Here is a 25,759-nt window from a genome sequence, read left to right on the forward strand (position 1 = left end):
TCATATAGTTTTTCAGACCCATAATTCAAAGGGAGCAAACTATTTCAGAGTTTCAGGTCCGATAGTAGGATCACTTTGATAGGGGTAGCTGAGTTTAGACACTACTAGTAATCTTATTGGTATAAGGAAATTGCCATCCTAGAGAATTGTGGGCAACTCAGAAATACTACATGACTTGCCCAGTCACACAGCAAGTATATAATAGAAGAGGGACTTTATTCTGAAGCCACTTTTCTTTCCACTACTCTACTCTATTTAGACACTTTTGAACAGATAGGTCTTTCTGTTTGTCTCTCAAATAACATTATAAAGGCATCATTCTGTTTTGCCTCCCAATCAGACTAGCCCAAATGCATCCACTACTAATAACCTTCAAGAATGATAAATGGAAAGAAATATGACCATGGTAAACCCAGAGACATCTCACTGTTCTCATCATTCATTAAGGTTATTGCCAAAGCTTCTCTGGAGAAGGTACAATAAAAACCAGTGAACTAGCACTCCTCAAATAACACTGTGACATCAATCACTAAATAGAGTTTTTAGGACCATAGAATGTTTGAAAGTTTCCTTTGGGTGGAGACCTTTGTAATATGAAGGCATATTGCCCAAAATTAAAACTGGTTTTCAGTTTAGTCAGAAATCAACTGTTTTCCTTTTTTCCTGCTTGAAATTTAATTCAAGGCAAACTTTTGCACAAATTTTCAAATCACATCTATACTTTTTAAAACGTGAATTATATAATAGCTCAGAGATTGGGACTTACAAATGAATGAATGTTGATTCTATTGTAATTTTACAAATATCAGTCATGTACAGACACGCATAGTCTCTGAAAATATTTTCAAGTATCTTTGGCCGTACATCCTGAATGTCTGCACCTTAACTGCTGGTTTACACTATTTAATAGAATTTAAGAGCTTAATGAGATTTTATGGACTATGAAAGTCTAGCTAATTGTCATATTTTATAGGTAAGATTTCTGAGTCCCCAAAATGTTAAGACATGCCCCAAAAGTCACCTAACTAGTTAGAATCAGAGCAAGAACCTGGGTCTATAACTCTTTATTCTCAAGTCAGCAATCTTCAATACATCATATTTCCTCATATATACGCATATATGCATGTATTTATACACACACACACATTTAATTTTTTTCTACTTTGGTTTTGCTATTTCTAGATAGCTTGCCATTCATTGTATAATAAATATGTTTCTTTTCTTTCTAGAGATTTTACAAGAGAAAATGAACTTCCTCATCCAATTCAGTATTTATGCTGGTCACCTGTTGGAAGTAAATTGGTTAGTAATTGCTAATATATAAACTAACAACTATAATCCACCAAAAATAACGAGTTTCAATTTGCTTTTTCTTTAATTTATTTCTCTGGGAGAGAATTCATTTCAACATTTACTGGGTACCTACTATATGCAAGGCAGTGGGGTGAAAAAAAAAATCTCACTTCAAGAAATATATTCTACTAGAGAATATCCATTTATAATTTCTTTTGTTTTTAAACCAGGTTTGATAACTTGAAAGACATCTGAAAAGTCAATAAAAATCTCCATTTCAAAATTACACATTAAAATTTTTTATCTTTTGAAAAATGAGTTTTTAAAAGAAGCATCAGTAAGAATAGTATTTTCACAACTTTCTTAGATTAAATGTAGAAATCAGTAAGCCTGACTGTGTCTAGAATGATTAATAAAGCATTCTATAGATTATTCATGCATAATTAGAGATCAGTACATCTTGTTTTAGTGAGAAAAAGTAAATTTTCAGAATTGTTAGATAATGAGAACATAAGATATTTTTTAAAGGTTTGAAATAAATCTTTTCTACAACAATAATAGTTAGCCCTATTGGGAAACATTTTGGGGAAGATATATATTAAGTTAGCATTTCAAATGTGAGCTTCTTTGCTCATAAACCAATAGCAAGCTAAGATAGAGTTTCAAAAATTATTATTTTTGAAGAAAAAGTCAATTTTGTTTTTCCCTTGCTATTATACCTACTAAAAAGCTCATGTTCTTCTCTAGGCATATGTCTATCAAAACAATATCTATTTGAAACAAACTCCAAGACACCCACCTATTCAAATAACATCTACTGGGAAAGACAATCAGATTTTTAATGGAATTCCTGATTGGGTCTATGAAGGTAAGTTAGTGTTGTTTTACCTCTTATTTAAAAAAACAACAGCAACAACAACATAAGATTAATAGGATTAGGTTCCATCATTATTCAGGCAGGTCCTTGGCTAAGACGGCACCAAGTAATATAGAGAATCAGAGGTGATTATTTGATGTAGCAACTTGACATAATGACTTAGTGCCATCTTTGAGGTGACATGGGATTCAAGTCCTCTCTCTGATTCATACTGGAAAAGCCACTTAACTTCTCATTGGACTCTAAAACTATAAATTGTAAAGAAATTGTTGGTTTGTGGTGATAGAGAGGATGTCTTCACTGGAAATTCCCTACAGCAATGAGCTCACAGGTCCAGGTCAAAATTTAAACCTCCAGATCAATGAACACATGTTGGATTTCATCTTCCTAACATCAAAGTAGAGAGTCAAGGAGATTTAGCTCTATGGATTATTAGTATCATTAACATAGCAGCAGAAGCCACAGATTATTTATATTACCAAGTAAATTTGGTAAATTTTTCAAGTATTTATATTGAAAAACATTTCCTGTTTTCTCCAAAATGGGAGCAGACTGAACCTCTTTTAATACAGATTTTCTCACTTATAGGATGGGCATAATAATAGCTCCAGTACTTACATCACAAGGTGGCCATGAGGAACTTATAAATGCATAAAAAAGAACTTTGCAAGTCTTAAAGTACAATGTGAATGACAACTACTAAAAGCTTATTATTATCATCATCATCATCATCACCATTATTATCTGTCTAAATCAACTAAACAATCAATAAATAAACATAAAGTGCCTACTAGGTGCCAGAGATTGTGCTAACATGCTGAATCTTTGAGTGGGAGTCCATGCCTTATTTTCCATGGTTTTCACACATTCTGTCCTCTTTTCCAAGGAAAATGCTTCCAAAAGAGACATTTTCACCAAGAAAATTCTGTTGAAATCTGAGTTGTAGAATTAAAGAATCTCAAGTTTGAAAGGGACTTGTAGAAATGTAATTCAATCCAGTTCTTTCCTGTATGAGAAATCTATCTAAACTATTGCTGTCAAAAGAAAGCTTACAAAGCAATTCCACAACCTCCATTGGGACCCATTCTTACCACTTTTACTAAGACCCCACATTCCAGTGTAAGCCTGTTTCTCTCAGTTCTGGCTGCAGGAAGACTATTAAAACTAGGACCAATGCACACAGAGAAATCAATGCTGCTGAAGCTGATCCACTATTAATAAAGAAAAGATTTCTATTTTTGGTATGGTATAATAGAGAGATCAGTGGACCTATAGTCTGGTATTTATTAGATGTGTGATCATGGATAAGGTAACAACTTCTTTGAACCTCTGTTTTAAAATATGCATAAACAATATCTATAGAAGCTGCTTTACCATGTGATTGTAAGGCTCACATCAGATAATCTAAGTAAAACACTTTGGAAATTTTTAAGAAATATATCATAGTCATATAAAATAATTTATGTAATAGATTGCTAATTTATATTTCTTGGCCATAATTGGATTAAAATTTTGAATAGGATGCAAGAATAAAATTCCTATTTACCACAAATATTTGTTTTTTTTAAATTATTAAACCTGTTTTATTTAGCATGTCAGTCTGATAAGAGAATCCTTACAACAAAGAACTATTTGAAAGTAACTGTAATTATTTTAAAAAGTAAATTGTAACAATAATTAATATAGAGATGCTTATTTTTCAGAGGAAATGCTTGCTATAAAATATGCTCTCTGGTGGTCTCCAAATGGAAGGTTTTTAGCATATGCAGAATTTAATGATACAGATATACCAGTTATTACATATTCTTATTATGGTGATGAACAGTATCCTAGAACAATAAATATCCCCTACCCAAAGGTATGTTGAATGCTTTTAACAGATATTTTTATTCCTTTGGTGTAAACATGAATAATAATAACTATGAATAAAGATGGGAATCAATAAAATTGGAAAACTTTTTTGTATGTGTTAACAAAAGTAATTTTTTTTTGTTTAATCTTCTAATACTTTGAACATCTGGGTGTGCTGCATGAGGTTGCCTTTCAATATACATCTTGAGAAAGCATAAATTACTAAAGGGAAATGTTAAATTTCATTTTGGTTCTTTTAAACTTTCAAGCTCAGCATTCAAATTTCCATTTTCTAATCCTTCTTCAAGTGTCTTATAAATGTAAATTGGAGAGGGAAACATTAATGCTGACTTCATTGATCCTTCTCTCATACAGACATTAGCTTAACTAGCTATAGGGACATATATGCTGCCTAATATAGTACTATAGACCCTAGGAGTATCAGTTTCTTCAGTTATGAAGTATGTGTGTTGGGGTTGGCAGAGAATAAAGAGAGCCAAGTGATCTTTAAATAATCTCTTTAGCCTTTCCAGCTTAAAATTCTGTTCATTTATTCTTTGCTTTGATGTTCTATTCACTAGACTTAGAAAGGAATATTGAATAGCGGATCGAATAAAGATATGACTAGGAATTTTTGAACTTTGATTTTGTTTAGTCATTTTTTTCAGTCATGCCCAACTCTTCAGAAATTCATTTGTGCCTTTTCTGGGCAAAATTATTGGAGTGGTTTGTTATTTTCTTCTCCAGCTCATTTTATGGATGAGGAAACTGAGGCAAATAGGATTAAGTGATTTAAGAAAGATCATACAATTAATAAATGTCTGAGACCAGATTTGAACTCAGAGTTGTCGAACCCACTGAGCCACTTAGCTACCCTTTATGGACAATCACTGTAAACCAAATCTGGGGCAAATGGCATACAAGATATTTTTGGTTGAGGTTGACAGGGCAAGTACCACAGGGTAAGAAATCAGAGATACTCAGACACTGATATAAGAGAAGTGTATTGGATGGATTAGAGAAGGGATGAAGTCATTTTTATTGAGTGCATTTTCCTCTACTCAATCATCTCCAGTTCAACTTGTAGGATAAATAGAAACAGCTTCATTTAGCTTTTAAAGACCTATATACAATCTGAAGCAATTTTTCTTTCCAGATTCTTTGGTTATTATTCCCATTTCTTTGTTCTGTGACTTTATCTTTGTTCCTCACACTCAATATTTGCAGTTCCATCTCTTTGCCTTTGTATTATCTATCCCCCGTTCCTGGAATATTCTCCCAGGTAACCTCTAAGTCATACAGTCTCTCACTTTCTGCATTAAGCCTTTTCTGATCTCCCAGTGCTTAGAATCTCTTTTCTCAAACTACCTTGTATTTAATAGCTGTGTGTGTGTGTGTGTGTGTGTGTGTGTGTGTGTGTGTGGAGGAGGAGGAAATCGCAAAACACTCTAGTATCTTTTCCAAGAAAACACCAAATGGGGTCATGAAAAGTTAGACATGACTGAGATGACTGAGCAGTAGCAATATTTATTCACTCTATATGTATATATATATATATATATATACCTGTTGTCTCCCCCATTAGAATGTAACTGCAATATGAATGTGTATTATTTTGTTCTCTCTACTTGGCTCCTTGGCACCCAGCTTAGTATTTGTCACACAAGAGGTGTTTACTAAATACCTGTCTCTTCTCATCTTATTGTTCCCTCATTTGCCCATTTTTGCTAATTATTATAGATCTAGAGTTGGAAGGGATGGTAGAGGTCAAATAGAAGTCATTTTACAAATGAGAAAACTAAAGTTCATAAAGGTTAAGGGAATTGACCAATATGGCACAGGTGATAAGTGGCAGGGCTTTAATAGGAACCCAAGTCCAGTGACACCGGTTTTGGCACTTATCCAGATCCTGTGCCATCTGCTTCTGTGTGTATTATTTCTACACTTCCGAAGTATTACAAATGCTGACAATATCCCTAGTGATATTTCCTTTATTGTGATTCTAAGCTACCTAGAGACCATGATAAGAAAAGAATTCAGACTTCATGTCTAACTTTTATAAGAGACCTGAAAAGTGGAAGTAAAAAATTCAATTTCCTATTAAATATGGAGACTGAAATGTATTTGGAAGAACTGATCTTAGTTGTTTTCAAAAACTAAGCATTAAAAGAAGACCATCATGGAGTTAATGCCCTACTCAGGGCTGCCCTGAGTTACCCAAAAAAAAAGTTTTTTTAGGCCACATTGTCTCCCTAAGTATAAGTAGGAGGAAAAAAATATATTTTTAAAAATCTTCCCTTTCCCCCTGAATCTTATGTGAATTTAAGAATAAATTCACTCTATCCTGAGACAAAGTAATTGAACTATAATGAAGTTGAAGAGGTCCTAATAGTTTTGTGAAATGATGTCAGTTAGAAACTGTGTGCCTAGATTGGGAAATCTCTGGGAGTAGGCGTAGAGACCCAGGATGGGAGGCTGGAAACTAATGGTGCCTTCAGGGGATTGAATATGGAAGCACATGTGGCTTCCGTGACATCAGGAAGGGTTGAAAAAGCTGAGACAGCAGGAGCAGATCAGGAAAGCTGAGCTTTGCCAAGAAAAAAGAAAGGACTGAAATCAAAGAAGTTGGGGCTCAAATAAGGACCTTATTTCCTTGTGGGTGAAGAGCTTTGAAAGAAGTTCAAATTCAGAAGTGAGGATGTTGTATGTATGAAGGGCTGGACTTGCAAGGAAGGGCAACTTGATCCAAAGGATGTAGAGGTGGGAAGACTTAGCCGACCTAAGTCCTGAATCCTAAATCCTGAAACAGGCTGAGCAATGTTTGAATCTGATTCAAGCCAAATTGTATAATGTGAGACTTTAGATTTGAAGTTTATTGGATTCAAATATGGTTTTTTCCTCCAAGATTCCCTCTAACTAAAGTAAAATAATTTGAGGACTTGAAAAAATGTCTGTGTATGAAGAATAGTGGGCAACATGAGGGAAGGACACAACAGGAGGGGTAAAAGGAAAAATTTGTGTGTCCTGGGGCTATCCCATTTTCTTTTACTGAAATTATTATGCTTTGAATTTTATTTAGGAGGAGTTTGCACTTCTTTTTTGGGAAATTGCAGCTTAGGTTCTGTGAAGCTGTACTAACATATTAAGATTAAAAGACAATCATATTACTATTGCCACAATTTTCTTTTCAATCAATCAAGAAGTATTTATTAAGCATCTGTCACGTGCTAGGCACTGTACTAAGCACAAAGGAAACCAAGATAAAATTGTTCCTGTCTGCAATGAACTGACCTTCTATCAAAAATCAGCATGTTGTATATATAAGCATATGTCTTCTAAAAGGCATATACAAAATAAATTCTTCCTGAATATTTTGTTTGGCGTCAATTCTCCCCTACTCTTATGGGTAGTAATAATAATGGGACCAACCAGGTATCCTGTCTGAGAGCTGTCCCAAGCTGAATTTCATCATGCAAACCACAAAGCATACTGATCTTAGTCTCTCCTGTACATAATCTCTATCTTTTCCCCTAGTCCCTAAGGAGGAATGCTTTCTTTTGCAGGTAGGGAAGAATAATAGTCGATGTGAAAGAGTCCTTTGGGAGGAAGATATCTGCTTTGGTGATACCTAAAGAGAATCTTTCTTCCTCACCAGCCCCCAAAATGCAGTTTTAATAGCTTAAGTATGAAAGTATCAAAAAGTCCCTCAAAGTTAAGAATCCCAAGTATCATCTACACAGACACTTTTTGATACAACATTCCTCATTGCCCTTACAAATGAAATGTAAATGAATAGTGTTGGGAGGAGGTTGGGGGTGGCAGTGGTAAAAAGGTAGTGTTCCGATGATGATATTATGTGCTTCATTTTTGCTGTCCTTTTGAAACATTCTTAGTATCCTTAAACACTGCTGACAAGTAGGATTTTATAAACTGCTATTCATTTTCTTGACAGGCTGGGGCTAAAAATCCTATTGTCAGGGTATTTGTTATTGATACCACTTATCCTGAATATGTGGGTCCCAGAGAAGTTCCAGTTCCAGTAATGATTTCATCAAGGTACTGTATTCTCTTATTTTTGTTATCTTTATTGATATCATTATGCTTTCAATTTTGTTGAGGAATTCATACCTCATTTTAAAAAGTTGCAATCCAGTGTTTATCAGTCTATGTTAATGCATAGAGAAATCCCTGTAATTATTTCAGCACACATTTTTTCAATAGTATTCTATTTTTCCAAATATATGTAAAGATAGTTTTCAACACTTATTTCTGTAAGATTTTGTGCTCCAATTTTTTTCCTGCCTCCCTCTCTTACCACCTTTCCTCCCCAAAACAGCAAGTAATCTGATATAGGTCAAACATGTATAATCATTTAAAACATATTTCCGTATTTGTCATGTTTTACAAGAAAAATCAGACCAAAAGGGGGGAAAAACACAAAAATACTATGCTTTGATCCACATTCAATGTTTGGAGCTTTCTCTTTGGATGTACATTGCATTTTTCACCCCATAGCTATTGGAATTGTTACGGTATTGCCGAGAAGAGCTAAGTCTATCATAATTGATTATCATATAATTCTAGGCAATGAGAATAGCAAGTCAAAATAGAAACTGTCCATGTCCTAAAAGAATTTTAATTCTACAAAGAGGCTATAACATGTGCATATTGAAACTATATATTTTTAAAGGTATACTAGATATATACTCAATAAACTTTTCCTAAGTATAAGATAACTCTAAGTTAACTCCTCCCTAATTTATACTTGCTGGTTGAATTGACGGTTAAGACTTTCCCAAGTTCAAGATACTCTGTGGGTTTGCCTTTTGAGAAGTATAGTTTATGAGCCCTTATCAGTATGTTTACCATTAGTAATCAGTCACAGAACAGAATTAGCTAAAATAAAAACATTTGCTTATTAACATTGCATGAACATTCTCTCCAAAAATTTGTTTCTTCAACAATTACACACAGCATCAGTGGGAAAAGTGGACACATATATAGATTACACTAGTATAGAGATAATTGACACAGGGAATACAAACAAACTAGGCAGTTCACACATTTGACACTACAGGATCCCTACATCTTTTATTTCTTGTGATAATCTTCATGCTATTCCCCCTGAGTACAGAAGTTTTGATGGATAGGCTACTCATCTAAGCTCTTTGGGTCTGCTTCTTGTTGGGCATAGGGCCTCTTATTAGGGAGTGGATTCTCTGCAAAATTCTGTAGTCAATGAGGGAAGAAAGAGAAAGAACTGCTCCTGCCTAGTAGAATTCTGTCACAGCTGACTGTCTATTTGAAGACCAGAGCTCACAGTCCTGATATCTGTCTTCTGTTCCAGTGGTCCCTGCTGGACTTCTGAAAAGTATATTTTGCTCTTTAAAAGATAACTAAAGATGTTGCTTAACTTTTAGCCATAAAAGCACATAAGTTATGCTCTTATTTCATCATTTGAAGAGATAATGCCTTTATTTGAGACCTTAATTCCTCTTGTCTCTGGTTTGTGCTCCTTAAAGTCTGCAATTTTATCACCTGGAATTAATTAAGGGAAATCAAATTAAGAGTAGCTTAGAAAGCTTGCCTGGGAATGCAGAAATCTTACGTTCTCTGACACTAATTATGGTTCAATAGATAGAGTGCTAGTAATCAAGAAGACCTGAGTTTAAATCTTATAAGACATTTAATAACTGGATAAAATGAGATTTGTAAATTACTTTGCAAACCTAAATATGCTATGTAATATTGATTATGTGACTGTGGGCAGATCATTTAGCTCCCTTAGTCGTGTTTGGCAACTATCCAAAAATATAACTTTCAGAAAAGTTAGCAATCTAGACCAAAGGGCATAATTTTCATACTAGGAATTCTCCACAGGTATAAAAATCAGATCTATATTTTTAAAAATTAAGCTTATGTATTTAGATGGTAATGCCTTATAAAACAATATTCAATTTCTAATTAATTAGAAATTAATTAATTAATTGCTTCCTGATCATTAATATCAACCATCTTATATAATAAGTAAAAAGATTATTGGACTAAGAAATAAGAAACCAAGTTTCCAGTCCTGGTTCTGTCACAAACTAGTTATATGATTTTAGGCAAGTTGCAAATTCTGCAGACCTCAATTTCTTCATCTTTAAAATGAGAGTTATACTAGATGATATTTATGGTCCCTTTTGATTCTAACATATTATGATTCTTCACATTAATATTCTCTATTGTTCTCTCTACATATGAAACAATTGTAATGTCATTATTTCAAAACAATTGAGAAATGAAATTTCAAAATTGAAAATTGGAAAATTTGAAAAAATTGAAAAGCAGAAAATTCAGGACCCTTACTATTACACCAAAATCAGCTAGTTTGATTGAATTTTTAACTTACTGAATAAATTTTTCCCCAAAAAACCAGTTCTTTGAAGACCACTAGTTGGTGCAATATAATGGTATCAGTTTCTAATAGAAAGGGATCTTAATCCCTCTGGGAGCATATTGATTCAGAATTCACAAATTAACATTATCTATCTTGTATATTTTTATTTAGTTAAACATTTCACAATTACATTTCAATCTGGTTGGCACTCACTGGGGAGTTTTGCTGCCCTACTTTGATACTTCTGGTATAATGGATAAAATTTTGGACTTGGACTGAGGAAGACCTGAATCTGAAATCTGTACTTTACTAGCTTTGAATCCCTAAGTCACTTGAACTGCTCTCAGTCTCAGTTTCTTCATCTATAAAATGAGTATAATAAAAGCATCTTTCTCACAGAGTTGTTGTGAAGATAGCTGTTATTGTCTTTATTGCAAAGAGCACAGTACATGACAAAAGTTTCCTATGGACATTAATTTTCCCAGCTTTGTCAAGTAGTCTCTGTGTGACGGTGGACAAATCATTTAGCCTTCTTTGGCTCTTCCTTCATTCATATGTAAAATGAGAAAGTTGAATTGTAACAGATTTAAAACTGAAAAGGAAGTTAGAGATCACATGATCTAACCTCCTTTTACAGGTGAGATAAAATATAGGACTTTAAAGAATAGCTCACTTTCCCAAACTCACGTCAGAATTGTTGCCAAATAAAATTTTGAACCCAATTCTCAGACAGAAAAAATCTCTTTTCATTCTTCCACTCTGCTTCTAAGATTCCTTTTGTTTCTTAGTTTATGATCCTTTGATCTTATCATCTCTAATAAATGTCCCATAATGCCATCTTTTCAAAATGACTATGCCTACAACAGTTATGTTTTTATGCTCTCTCTGATTATAACTGATTTCTCAATCTGGACTGAGTGATGATAACTGTCTATTGCTTTATTCACAGTGACTATTATTTTAGTTGGCTCACCTGGGTAACAGATGAACGAGTATGTTTGCAATGGTTAAAACGAGTCCAAAATGTTACAGTACTGTCTATATGTGACTTCAGAGAAAACACACAAAACTGGGAGTGTCCAAAGGTATAGTACATCAAAACCATTGCTGTATTTTCTTAAAATGAATATGCAAACCCAAAGATTTATGTACTTAATGATCATTATAAGATTAGTTTTAGTGCTATGATTATTTGATACTCTACAAAAAGTCTCAAATTAAAAATTTACCATTTTCTGAAATAATATATAACACAAGTTCATAGCTATACTTATTCTAGCTGCTATCCAGTAAGCTAAAAATGGAATACATAGAAAAAATAGAATTTAGAAAGATAATGGATAACAAGATTAAATGTACTTCGATAATCAAGAATCTGAAACTGAATTAGGTTGGAAATGAAATCTTATAGAATAAGGATAGAAAAAGTACAAGACAAGAAAAGAAATTAGAATGAAGTAAGAAAGAATATGCAAAGGAGCTTTTTTTTGTTAAATACATGATAATGAAAAGGAAAATTGAGGAGGTTTTGACATGAAGTGGTTTATAAGTTTGATTCAAGAGAGAAGAGAGAAAAAAAAGGGAATGGCAAGGATATAAGAAAACCTGGAAGAAGGATGTTTATAGTTCATGGAATCTTTTATTAGAAAGAAATATTTCATTAAACCAAATGGAATAAACTTTTATGAAGTGAGGGGAAAAAAACATTTGAATCAAAGTAAACTATTTAATTCCATCTAGAAAACTGGACATGTTTTAAAAGGAAAAAGTTAACAGAATTCTATGTAAAAATATTTTAGGTCCTCAAAAAATCAAAATAACTCAAGTTTAAAAGTATTTTTTAAAATCATTACTTTGCAAGGTGCTTAGATAATTTTTTTCTTAAATTTTCTAGAAGTTTTTTTTTTAAGCTCAGTGTTAAATAAAATACACATATTTCTTACCCATGAGCCCTCATCATTACCATGGCCTAAGTTTATGCTTCTCATAGATGGTATGGGTATTTATGGGAAGGAATGAACCAGATCCTTAGGAGAACTTTTGTATTAAATGTCTTTACTGTATTATCTGAAAGTAATAGTAGCTACCCCAAGTACCCAAATTGAGTCAGTGTGAGCAGAATTTGGGGGATGCTGCTATTTCTTTCTTCTCCTTTCTCATTTTTTTTTGAAAAGTTGAGACAATTTACTTTTTGCCCTGTGTATTTTTTCATTTTTGATTTCTTGAAAAGTCTGAAAAGTCAGATGTTTAAAAAGCCAATTGTGTTTTAAATAGTTATTTGACTATGCCTTTAAAAGCAAATCACTCATTGAATGGCCAACAACACCCCCAAACCTAGTTTATTTATGTTTAAGTTCTGATATCTTCAAATGAGTGTAAATAGCAATTGTTTTCTTTTCTGATCTCACTCTCCATCTTGTCACCATCTTCTTTAAGAAGAAAGGATGAACAACAATGACAAAATTGAAATATATCTTTGTTTCAACATAACAAGGAAAGAGTACAATTTCTTGATAGTCCTACGTATTTTGAAAACATTCATCTCTCCTATTATGCTTTAGCAGAAATACCTCTGATTTACTTTAAGGAGCTTAGTATATATTAAAAATATAGACATTTGCAAATTTGAATGCATTTTGGAGTTTGCATATAGATGTTTGTGGTCATTTAGGTATAACATTTATTTAAAGCCTTAAAATAGGAAAAACTTTTCTCAAAAAAGTAATTATTAAATTATGAAAATGTGTAGCAACTTTAAAAAATATTTTTAAAGACATTTAAAGCTTTTATTTTATAAGGAAAGAACATTTTGAAAGATTTATTCTAATTTTATGTCCATAAAATAGATACTAAAATTTACTAAAGGTCCCATGTTTAGGTAGTACCTACTAATGTTCATATTGTGAAATTCATCTTCCAAATGTAAATTTTCTGTGATCAACTCTAGAGAGATCTGAGAACACAAGGATCTTTAGTAATCCAACATGTAAAAGAGTATCAGGCCAATAAAAAAAATTTAAGGATTAAATGACCAATAACAATAAAATTCTATGGAGCTATTTGGACCAAGACAGAAAAGCAAGACACCAAGATAACCCAGATCACAAAATTGGCAATACTGGTATTTACTAAAAGTTTTAATTGTTCTCCATCCTGGAAGTCAGACTGCGATCATACTCATACAGCAAAAATTAAAAGTGATCAATTTGATGTTAGTGATCTTACTGAAATGGCAATCTTACTATGTACAAATATGCTTTAAAGATGACCCTATCATTGCTATATTTTTTTAAAAAAATTTAATTGGAACATCTTCCATCTATGATTATGTATAAAAATTGGATGATTTGCAAACTGTTTCCTTACTCAGAATACGGAGACAGAGTAAGGAAACAATCTAGCATGTTTCTCACTGTGAGACATGATTATTCTCCAGCTATTATTTAACTACTATATTAAGTCCTTAAATTGCATTAGATTTTCATGGGATGTTGAAATGAGCATGATTCCTTGATCTCCAGAAGAAAAAATGTCACTACATTGGCAGTAATAAAGAAAAAGGTAACAAAACATCTATAGTAAGAGTCAACATTTCAAATATAACTGTGCTTCAAATGATTTTTTAAATAATCATCTACATCATCTTCAAATTCTTATTGGAGGTTAATCTTCTAATACCATGCCTTGAACATAATCAATAAAACTGATTTAATTTCCATTTTTAAGAAGTTAAATCTAGTGATCAATTTCACAATAGAATCCTTAATGTCTTATTTTGTTATGCAGAGCCGGCAGCACATTGAAGAAAGCAGAACTGGATGGGCTGGTGGAGTATGGTTTTGCTCTTTACATTAATATTTTCATGAAATTTGACAGATACACAGCTATCAAAGGAATTTTGAAATGTATCCAAACTGGCACTACTTGTTTTCATAGACACATTTGAAGGTAAAAAGCACAAAGGAAGTAATTCCTTAAGTAATTTTGTGCCAGATAATTTCAAAATTTGAAAAGTGCATTTTCAGAATGAGATTTCAGTGTCTACATTTGTAGAGCTATATTGGAAGTAAGAAAGATGTTGCATTCCCTAAACTTAATTTCTTCACATGGACATGCATTTCTAAACTCTTTTTCCAGAACCCACCTAAAAATATTTTAAAAGAGAAAAATTAGCAGAACTGAAATATTGTTAAATCCTTAGTATCAATCAGACATTTGAGATATTTTAAAATAGTTTCAACTGATTAATAAGGTATAAAAAAGCAAATAGAGTTTTTATAGAAAGGTGATTGGACAAGTGGTTTATAGAGAATAGTTCTTTCTTTAAAAAGTTCTTTTTAAAAAATATCCCTTTCTGTATTAAATTCCATGCAACCTGGACTGGAAATGCTTGTGTTTTTTTTTAAATAAAGCCCAAAAGGAAGGTAAGTATTCTAATATTCTAAAAGTAGCTTTTGTGTTTATTTTGTCTAATTTCTTTAGATAGTTTTTATCACTAGATCCAAGTATACTGGGGGCAAAAGGGGGGGGGAAGGATTGTGTATTATCTCCATTGTATCCCATTGGAAGTCATCTATTTTTGATAAACAGTTCAAGATAGGTTTGAATTTACCTGAAAAGTCAGATAATGATGTTACTTGTTCTCACAGAAATGGGCTTATAATCAAGTTAATAGAGGGATTGGAAGGCTCCTTCTCTACTATGTGGATACATTAGGCTGTATAAAGGAAACTCTCAGTATTTTTAACCCATTAACTCAGAATATATGGATAATAAAGATCTAAAAATCATTCAAAGGCTGAAATGCTTCATACACATGGAAATTTACAACAGGCAAAGTGGCAGTTAAATTATAAATGAAGATCTGCCAAAATTAATATATCACTTATTTATACCTTTAAATTCAGTTTTCCCATCATTTTTCCATCACAAAAGAACATTTTCATAAAATTTATTAAATTTATACATATGTGTGCATATATATAGATATATATCCATAAAGACATAATAAATTCCATTTAATAGATTTACAATATATTCCAAATGAACCTCTAGGAAAGGTATTCAGAAAAAGGAAATTATTTGTCTCAATTCATACTTTTATACATTATAACATATACTCCTGGCTTTAATCAGAAGAGCTAGGTTTAAATTCTGCCTCTGAAATTTTCTAACTGTGTGAGTTTACACAAGTCATTTAATGTGCCTGGACCTCAGTTTCCTCACCTATAAAATGAGATAGATGGACTAACTGGACTTTGAGATCTACCAACTCTAGATCTATGTTGTTTTGATCCTAAGGCTTTTGTTTTTAAATCCCTAGTGCCTTGCACAATGCTTTGCATACAGAAAACTCTTAAACTGGTCACCTTGAATAGGAAGAACTCAGTAAAAGAATGGTCTTCTTGAAGAATCTTATATTCTTAGTCACTTTCAAATTGGTTTCCTAAAGTAGGCAGATATAGAAAATGTGCTTAAGTAATCCTGTCAGATGCTCAGAATATGAGAGTGTTTCTTTATTAAAGACAACAAAAAGTGGAGCTCTTTGTCTTACACATTCCCATTTTTTAAATTTGCTATGCAAAGAATAGAAAAAGAAAGAGTTGTACTGATATTAGTTTATTACACATTTGAAAACTTTATTTTATTTTTTCTGTAATTAAATCATATGAATCATATGTATGGAATAAAATCATGAGGTCATTGGATTTAGAGTTGGAAGAATCCTTAAAATGCAGTAGTCAATCCCCTCATTTTATGGTTAATATGGTGAGCTATTTAAAAAACTGGACAGACTAGAAGAGTTTATATACACAAATGAGTGTTGTCTCCTCCAAAGCTTAATAAACTATACGCTCTTATTACAAGTATATCTATTGCTCAAAATGTTTTAGAATCCCTTTTTTGAGATTATTTCTTGTGTTTATTTGTATCTAAACAATCCCACACATAGTGTTGTAATGCCTTGAACATAGTAAACTTTGTTGAATGAAAATCATTCAACAGATTTTGGATTTCAGAGCATATTCATTGAGAGGCAGTGGGATGAATAGAAAGATGGTTGTATTTGAAATTAAGAAACTCAGGTTTAAGTTCCCAAGATGAACCACTTTATCTGAAGATCAGTTTCTTCTATTATTAAATAGAGATAGTCATGCCTTTTATGCATATCAGAAAGGGAAATGAGATAAAATATGAAAAGGGCTAGATAGATGGTTATTTTTTAATATCTTCATTAATTACAAATTTCATTCTTTAAGTATGGATTTAATTCTTGGAAACATTCTTCGTCAAATCTGCTGAACATGGTAGCTCACTATTAAAGCCAGATAATCTGGCATTTTGCCTCCAAACCAATACCATGAAATGGTCTGAAAATTAAAAAACAAAACAGTTTGAGGTTGAGCTACCATTAAAATATTGAGACATAATAGTTAATGGTTTCTAGGAATGAAGGTCATTTTAGAATATCCACATATATCTGGTCTCCAGTTTCATAAAAGCAACTCCCTGATGTTTTCTATTGGGTGCTTTCATTTTAGATGGTTTAGGCATATGCCAAATTCCTGTTACATTAAAAAAAAAATCTTGAAAAATAGTAACATTGTTGGAATAAGGATATAGCTATGCAAGAAGACTACTTTGAAGGAAAGATGATTTTTAAAGTACAAATCCTATATTTGTTTTAAAAGAAGTTGCATTTTTACATATGTATACTATATGTCAATATCTCACATTTGACTCTGTCCATAATCCAAAGGGAAGAAAATAGTCATCTTCATTTAAGCAAATTTGAAATATATATAATTTTTTTAATGTTGATCAATAATTTTAAAGCATTTTTAATTTTGATTCAAACTCTCTCCTTCATTCATCCTTTCTTCATCCATTAAAAAGGCAAGAAATATAATATATATTATATATATGAAATTAGTAAAGAAAGAGGGAAATATGGTTCAATATATGATCAGAATTCATCAATCCTCTATGTGGAGGTAGACAGTGTTTTTCATCATGAGTTCTTCAGAGTTGTGGTGGATCATTGTATTGATCAAAGTTACTAAGTCTCCCACAGTTTATTATCTATATAATATTGCTGTTGCTGTGTATATTGCTGTCCTGGTTCTGCTTATTTCACTTAGTAGAAATCCATATGTCTTCCCAGATTTTTAAATATGCATGTTTTTTGCATGTTGTTGTTTTTTTCTGAAATCATCTTGCTCTTCATTTCTTGTAGCACAATGATATTTCATTACAATCCTCTACCCCAACTTGTTCCATTCCCCATTTTATGGACATCCTCTCAATTTCCAATTTTTTGCCACCACAAAAAGAGATTCCATAAGTATTTTTATACAAATAGGTCCTTTTCCTTTTTAAAAAATTTTTCTTTGGGATTCAAACTTAGAATCAGTATTTCTGGGTCAAAGAATATGCGGTTTTATAGCCTATTAGGTCTAATTCCAAATTATTCTCCAGAATGTTTGGATCAGTTCAGAACTCCACCAATAGTGAATGTGTTCCTATTTTTCCACATCCCCTTCAATATTTGTCATTTTCCTTGTCTGACATATTAGACAATTTGAGAGTTATGAGATAGTGCCAAAGGGTTCTTTTAATTTGCATTTCTCATCCATAGTAATTTAGAACAAGGTTTTTCCATATGACTATAGATAACTTTAATTTCTTTTTCTGAAAATTACCTGTTAATATCCTTTGACCATTTATCAACTGGGGATGTGATTTGGATTTAAGAAGCTATTATTTATATTTATTGTCTTAAATAAACATGCAAAAAATCATAGATTTAGACCTAGAAAATCCCTTATGAATCACCTAGTCCTACATCCTCATTTTACAAAAGAGAAACAAATTTCAAAAAGGACTTGACTAGACAATCAGAACAAAGTTTCTGATTCCAAAATCATTATATGCTTCCCTGCTATCATACTGTTATTTTTACAAAGCATTTTAAAAATATTATATAATTTTATCCTCATAATAACCTTGGGAGATAGATGGTATATTTTATAGATGAGGAAACTGAGAAAAATAGAAGTCAAGGGATATGCCCAGGTCACAAGGCTATAATAAGTGTTTAAGACTAGATTTCAATTTAAGTCTTCCTGATTCCACTTTGCCATAGAGCTCTAATCCATGAGTCTTATTTGGGGTTAATATGATAGCAAACAATTCAGAGCAAAAATATCAAACTAGCTACTTTCTTGGCCTTGTACTAGAGGGAAAACAAACAAAAACCTAGATTGTTACTTTTTTCCTCAAATTTTTGTAGGTTGTTTTATTGTTATATAGCAACCCTCTAAAAAGAGGGTGAGATCAGTCAATTTATCTACAATGTTAGCCCTTGAAGTTGGAGAAGAGACAAGTAGATGGTGAAGTCACTATAGCATTGAGCCTGAAGTCAGGAAGAACAGAATTCAAATCCAGGCTCAGATTTTTACTACTTGGGCAAGTTACTTCACCCTGTTTGTCTCAGTTTCCTCACCTGTAAAATGGCAAACAATTCCAGTATCTTTGCCAAGAAAATCCCAAATGGGGTCATGAAGAGTTAGACAAGACTGAAATGACTGAAAAATAACAACAAAACTAAACATGTTTAGATCCACAAAATACTTTAGATAATTTAAGCAAAATACTATCTAGCTTTTTACTTTCTTTTTTTTTTTTTTTTTTTTTTTTTTTTTTTTTTTTTTTTTGCTGAAGCAATCAGGGTTAAGTGACTTGCTCAGGGTCACACAGCTAGGAAGTGTTAAGTGTCTGAGGTCAGATTTGAACTCAGGTCTTCCTGACTTCAGGGCTGGTGCTCTATCCACTGCACCACCTAGCTGCCCCAGCTTTTTACTTTCAACATGACCTCTGGGTTTAAGGAAAGTGGATATTTTTCTGTATGATTCCAAGCCTCATTTTGACTGAATGTAGACTTAGATAACCATTAATTAGACTGGAAAAAAACTAGAATTTTTTATTTCTCCTGTTTCTTTCCTTCACTTTTATCAACTACAATCTTGAGCCATGCCATGGGTAAGCACTTCTGCTTAGCAAGCAAGTCATAAATAAAGGCTCATAAAATTTTCTATCCAGATGCACAAATTATGAAGAAATTTAACCCTAACAAATGACTCCACTGAAGAGGCTGTGTCATGGTTTGCTTTGGGTAAGATCTTGATCTGGATGCTTATCTAGGGCACAGGTGTGATTATTGGGTAGTCACCTGTAATACAAAATGCATTATGGGCTCATGCTCTCCAAATGTGAACTCGGAAATAATTCACACTCTCTTTACTGCACCTGAGTTACAGACTTGGCTAAAATATTATTTACTTAGATGTGTGCATTGGAAAGAGTAAAGAAGATAACACAATCTTTGTTTAACACAAATGCTCTTCCTGTTTTCCTGATTTTTAATTTTTGGCATTGAGCTCTATACCATTTTTGATTTAACAGTATTATGAAGTTATAATTACTTTTTTCACTTCCTCAGAGAAATAACTCATTGAAAGGACTACAAAAACTTTTTGCTCATCTTTACCACCAAATGTCCTGAAATATTTTGAGACCATTTAATATTCAAGTCAATGCTTTTTTTTCTCTTTATCTCTCTTTTTTAATTCTTTATTACAAGGGATAGCTCTTTGGGAGTGAAGGGGAAGCATTATATTTGTAAATGAAGATAATGTAGAAACAAAAAACAAAAAATAGCAATTGACTTTTAAAAGATTTTAGTAGTAAGCCATTTGTCTTGATTTTGATGATGGAGCCAATTTGAAAAGAGCTCTTTTCTTGAAACTGAAAAATCTCTGTTAAAAGATACTGATTTGTATGACCCTGGGCAAGTCACTTAACCCCAATTGTCTCAGCAAAAAAAGAAAAGATACTGATTATAAAGAAGTTACAACTAAGGAATTTCCATGATTTGGCTCACTGGAGATTGTCTATTGCAAATGAAGACTGATCATATCAGAAGACTTCAATTATGAAATGATAGCCACAAAACTGCAACAGACATTTCTGAGGTCAATTAAAGGAACAGGTAATCTGGACATAAAATCATAGATTTAGAGATGGAAAAGACCTCAGAGGTCATCTCCTCCAACTCTAGTACTTTCTAGATTTGTATAGTTGAGATTCAGAAAGCTTGAGTAATTTGTCCAAGGCCAGATAGGAAGAAAAAAAATGAACATTAATAATTGCCTTCTATGTGCCAAGTACCATGCTAAGTACTTTACAATTACTATTTCATTTTATCCTTGGAACAATTATATGAAATAGGTATTATTATTTCCATTTTATAGTTGAAAAGACCAAGGCAGACAAAGATTAAATGACTTGCAAAGGTCACATAGTTTATAAATGAGGCAGGATTTGAACTCAGGTCTTCCTCACTGCAGGTATAGCACCCTATGCACTATGGGGCCATCTAACTTTTCCTCCTCTCCTTGCTCCTCCCTTCCCCCCCCTCCCCCAGCCCCAGCGACTACTGAACAGGTAGCAAGTGGCAAATTTATTGCTCTTAGCCTTGTAGCTGTAGATTTAGAAGATAGGTCCATATTATTTATAGACCATTTTGTTTCTTGGAGGGCCTTTCTTTAAAAGCTAACTAGAGAAGATTTTTTTTTTAGCTGAGCTTAAATATAATTTTAAAAATCATTTCTGCTTATCAGTCAGAGAATAAGGCTGAATTTTTGTGTGTGTATGTATATATGTGTTTTAGATATGTGCATGTGTTTATATGTGTATATATTTCATACCATTTCATATTATAAATAAAAAGGGATCTGAGTTTATGTACCTTAAGAATTTACTAAAAGTTTTGGCTTTAAAATCTATCTTAGAGATCAACTAATATAAATACCCCATTTTATAGTTTATATTACATTTCACAGAAGAGAAAACAACCCATAGATGTTAAAGACTTACTAAGTTTTCTAGGTTATTCTTGTCCCTCATTATTGGAAGATCAAGGAGTCCATTATGTTACTTCCAACCAAGGTGTGACTATCAATCAAACATTACTAGCCAATGTGATATCTCTGTTGCCAAAAATATCTAATCTCCCCTATCCTGTAATTTTCAGCAACCTTTAAGAATTCCATGTCCTGCAGGGGTGGGTTATGGGATAGAAAAATCCCAGTAGCCACAAGGTAGAGTAAGAGTTGTTTTAGACCGAATAGAATGGAAAAAATAAAATGAAAAAAAAAGCTTCCTGATGGCTCTATAAGAACAAAGTCTGTTGTCTTCAGTGTTTTTATAGTTTTTGTTTGTTTTGCTTTGTGTAAGACTGGGTCTCTATCTCACCCAGGGTGGAAGTACAACCATCATTCAAGAGTCTAATCCCAGTAGAGGAATTTTTAACTTTCTTTTTTTCTGGGCTGGTTGGTCCTCTCCTTCTTTGGAAATTTGGTAGCTCTCAATTTCTAGGGGTTCACTATATTGGTTATGGATTTACTGCAGAAGAACTGTTGGGTTTAATCCTATTATGGTTCAGAATTCTTGAGCTTAAATGATCTACCAGCTTAGTCTCTCCAAAAAATAGAGACTACCATGACTAGGATTATTTTAATGTTTCAAAAATATTTTATGAAGGATTGTCATAGGTTTGTGACTGGCAAACTAAATAATCTGTAAGACCTTAATGCAGATCAGGTACCATATTTGTTAGGTAAATGCATTTTAATTTTAAATTCACATTTCAAAGTACCAAAATAAAGAGACCATAAAATAAAATAATTGAAGTGTTACAAGCACAGTTTAATAACTAGCAAATAAGAGCAAGTTAGCTATCATGTGTGACTGACAGCTGAAAAACTCTTGCAAAAAACTCTCTTTTATGTGACAGGATCTCTGATATATACCATGAGTAACCAGGGAAGGCAATGGATTCTAATGGTTGTAAACCTAAGTGCCCATTAATGAAATGATATTTATTCCCAGCTTTTTCTGATTTAACCACAATCTCTGTTCGTATCTTTCAGTTCTTTGTCTCAGCACCTGTTTTTGCTTATGACAGCATTTCATACTACAAAATATTTAGCGATAAGGACGGTTACAAACACATTCACTACATCAATGACACTGTGGTACGTTCCTTCCAAGAACTAGCTTCTCAAAGAGCATTCATTTGAGGCTGCTCAAATAACACTGAGATTTACAGAACATAATGTTTGTCTTTTTATAGGAAAATGCAATACAAATTACAAGTGGCAAATGGGAGGCCATAAACATATTCAAAGTAACTCAGGATTCACTGTGAGTATTCTGTATAGCACGATGTGCTGCTTGTGTTTTTCTTGGTGTTAAGACTGAGCTAAAAATGCTACTGCCTGGTTTCTTTTAGTCTATTACCCTTCGAGATTGATTGGTTCCTTGTCATAGTTTAGCATTCTAAGGGCAGCTGCCATGGAGTCTAAATATTTCAGAGCTGGAAGAACCTAGGAGGTCACTGAGACAAGCTCCTCCACTTGATATATGAATCCTCTCAGACACATGATCATATAATCTCCCCTTGAACACTTCTAGTAACAGGGAACTTATTACTTCAAGTGGCAGCTCATTCTACTTTTAGACAGCTAATTATCTGGAAATTCTTCCCTCCCAAACCAAAATATGACTTCCTGTAACTTCAATCAATCAACATGCATTTTTAAAGTATTACTTATCATGATTCTACATATTGATCATATCTTTCTCCTCTGAAGCCATATAGCTTTTTCTAAAAAAGCTTTTCTTAACATTCACTAGCTGTGTGATCCTGAAGAAATCATTTAGTCTCTGTAGGCCTCAGTTTCTTCATCTGTAAAATGTTGTTGATAATCACCCCTACCTCCCAGGGTTGTTATAAGGATAAAACAAGATAATATTTTAAAGAACTTTAATGCTAGCTGTTACTATTTTGTTTTGTTTTGAGACTTGATGTCTGATTTTAAGGTTATGTTCATTCTTACCTCTTGGTTTAGAAACATTTCATCAATGCAGATAAATAACTCACTAGTGATTTATAGTCTTAGAGAATTACATAGGACATTGCGAATCTACATGCCTTACCCATGTACACACAGTTCACTTAGGACAAATGTGTTTCTTCTTAGCACTAAGGCTGGTCTTTTCTCCATTTTGCCAACCTGCCTCTCAAAAAGGGAATATTTTAAAAATAAATGCTCAAGGAATATTCTCTTTCAGAAAGAATTTTTGATACATTGAGTTTCTTTTTTGATTCTTTATAACCTGGCCTAATTAGTCATTATAATTAATGGTGCTGACAAGAGAACCAAATTACTGTAAACCTATAGAGAAAAATACATTTGTATGAGAACCCAAAACTGACACTATTTTCTACATGACCACCCTCTGACTCCATCTTTCCCTTTATATCAAGGGTCTTGGAAAGAGTTTTTCTTAACTATTATGAGAATAGGTTGTTCTTTGAAATATTCATTCAATTTTCACTGACATCTATTTTATTTAGGCCCTTATTATTTCCCAAGTAAATAATTACAATGGTTTTCTAACTGGTTTTCTTCTGTGATCTTTTCTATGAACTATCAATCATTATAACATATGGTTTTCATGATCCCTTCATCAAATACCTATAATATCGTCTTGTCTATCTAATCAAGTCTCCACACTCCTAAGTTTGGCATTCAGGGTCCTCCACAAATTGGTCCTATCTTATCAACTCATATATCTTATATTACTTATTCATGACTTATCCTCTACTCCACTCCAAATAGTCTTCTCACTGCTTATATAAGCCATGCCTTGTGCCTTTATTCAGGTTGTTGTCTGCATCTGAAATATTCTTGCTTTTTTCCCTACAATATATACAAATCCTATCAATTGTTTAAGTCCAAACTCAAGCCTCACCTCCTCCATCAAGTCTTTCTCTAAGGTTCTAACCCACATATAGCTCTGTCTTCTTTAAACTTCTATATTGTTTATTATCTGTCCCCTGAAATTGAGTACTTTATTAGATAGGGTATCCCAAGAGCCTTTTGGGACACTGATTATTTCATAAATATAAAATACTAAAACATTTGAAGCAAATTTATTTGAAGCTAAATATTCAAATAAGTGTTAACCAAAGATGTTACCTAAAGTGTATAATAAGAATCATAACAATAATAGCAGCTAATATTTATATAGTGGCTACTATCTACCAAGCACTATGCTAGGTACTTACAAATATTATCTCATTTGATATCCATAGCAATCCATTTTACAGATAAAGAAATGGAGGCAAAATTCTAGTGATTTATTCAGGGTTATATAGCTAGTGAGTATCTGAGACTGGATTTGAACTCAGATGATCTGCCTTCAGGCTTAATCCACCTAGCTCAACAAGCACTTTAGAATCAGCAAGTTGATAGTTCAAGAAGCACTTTAGAATCAGTAGTAGCATTATGATCTTATTATATAACCATCCAATTATACCATATAGGAACAAAGTTTAAAAAAGAATTTAGTTAATAGGAAACCAGATAAAAATTAACTTGAACTATGTTATCACTGTATTTACAGGTTCTATTCTAGTAATGAATTTGAAAATTACCCGGGGAGGAGGAATATTTACAGGTAAAATTTGCTTGATTCTTTTTATTACTTACATTATAAATGTTTTAATAAATCTATACCAGAAAACCAGAACAATAAACAATAGTTTAAAGAATAATATGATTAAAAAATTATAAATAAATAATAAGAAAAAATAAACAAATAGAAGAGTTGAGTGGTGCCATATCATTATGCAGAGGAAAAAACAATAAAAGTAATTCAGCTCAAAATGGTACATTTTCAAACACAAATAATTTTCAATCAACCAACAAGCATATTAAGTGCCAAAATGTGTCAAGAATTGAGCTAAGCATTGGAGATGAGGAGACAAAAGTATTCCTGTTTTTTAACAATTCCTGTTTCTAATGGAAGAGACAATAATTGCATATGTAAACATACAAAATAATGAATTGTGGCTCTTGCCTAATTATTTATCTGGTTCTTTCTCTTAGGCCTATAGCAGTCAGTACATGCTTAAAGGGTCCATAGACTGCAGCTAGGGGGTGTATATGTTGGGAGTAAGGAAGGAGATGAGGAAGAGCAGTAAATAATTTTTGCAGGATCCCTTTCTACATAAAAATTTGATTTTAAAATGTATTAAAAAATTAAAGGGCCCACATTAGGTATTACAGATTTATAATAGGTTGAGAAGAAGTATTTCCATATTTGTTCCTTATCTAATCAGTGTGCAACTACATGTTTTTTCAAAGTGTCCAAGGTGGGCAGGCTAAAATTCAAGGTACTCTGAGAGGCCCCAGCTTAGTTAGTCTCAGCCCCATGTGGAATGA

General features: G+C 32.6%; 1 protein-coding gene across 1 annotated transcript in view; it reads left to right on the top strand.

Annotated features, from left to right (window-relative positions):
• The window catches only part of FAP (fibroblast activation protein alpha), a 90,510-nt gene that overhangs the window by 26,328 nt on the left and 38,423 nt on the right, over window positions 1–25,759 (top strand). The window contains exons 7-15 of the mRNA XM_051986265.1: window positions 1,230–1,302; window positions 2,041–2,161; window positions 3,874–4,028; window positions 7,974–8,077; window positions 11,353–11,488; window positions 14,190–14,234; window positions 22,397–22,501; window positions 22,600–22,670; window positions 24,939–24,992. Coding sequence (XP_051842225.1) covers window positions 1,230–1,302; window positions 2,041–2,161; window positions 3,874–4,028; window positions 7,974–8,077; window positions 11,353–11,488; window positions 14,190–14,234; window positions 22,397–22,501; window positions 22,600–22,670; window positions 24,939–24,992 — 864 coding nt within the window. The remainder of the gene's footprint in view (window positions 1–1,229; window positions 1,303–2,040; window positions 2,162–3,873; window positions 4,029–7,973; window positions 8,078–11,352; window positions 11,489–14,189; window positions 14,235–22,396; window positions 22,502–22,599; window positions 22,671–24,938; window positions 24,993–25,759) is intronic.

The sequence above is a fragment of the Antechinus flavipes genome, chromosome 3, assembly GCF_016432865.1.
Source record: "Antechinus flavipes isolate AdamAnt ecotype Samford, QLD, Australia chromosome 3, AdamAnt_v2, whole genome shotgun sequence".
NCBI lineage: Eukaryota > Metazoa > Chordata > Mammalia > Dasyuromorphia > Dasyuridae > Antechinus > Antechinus flavipes.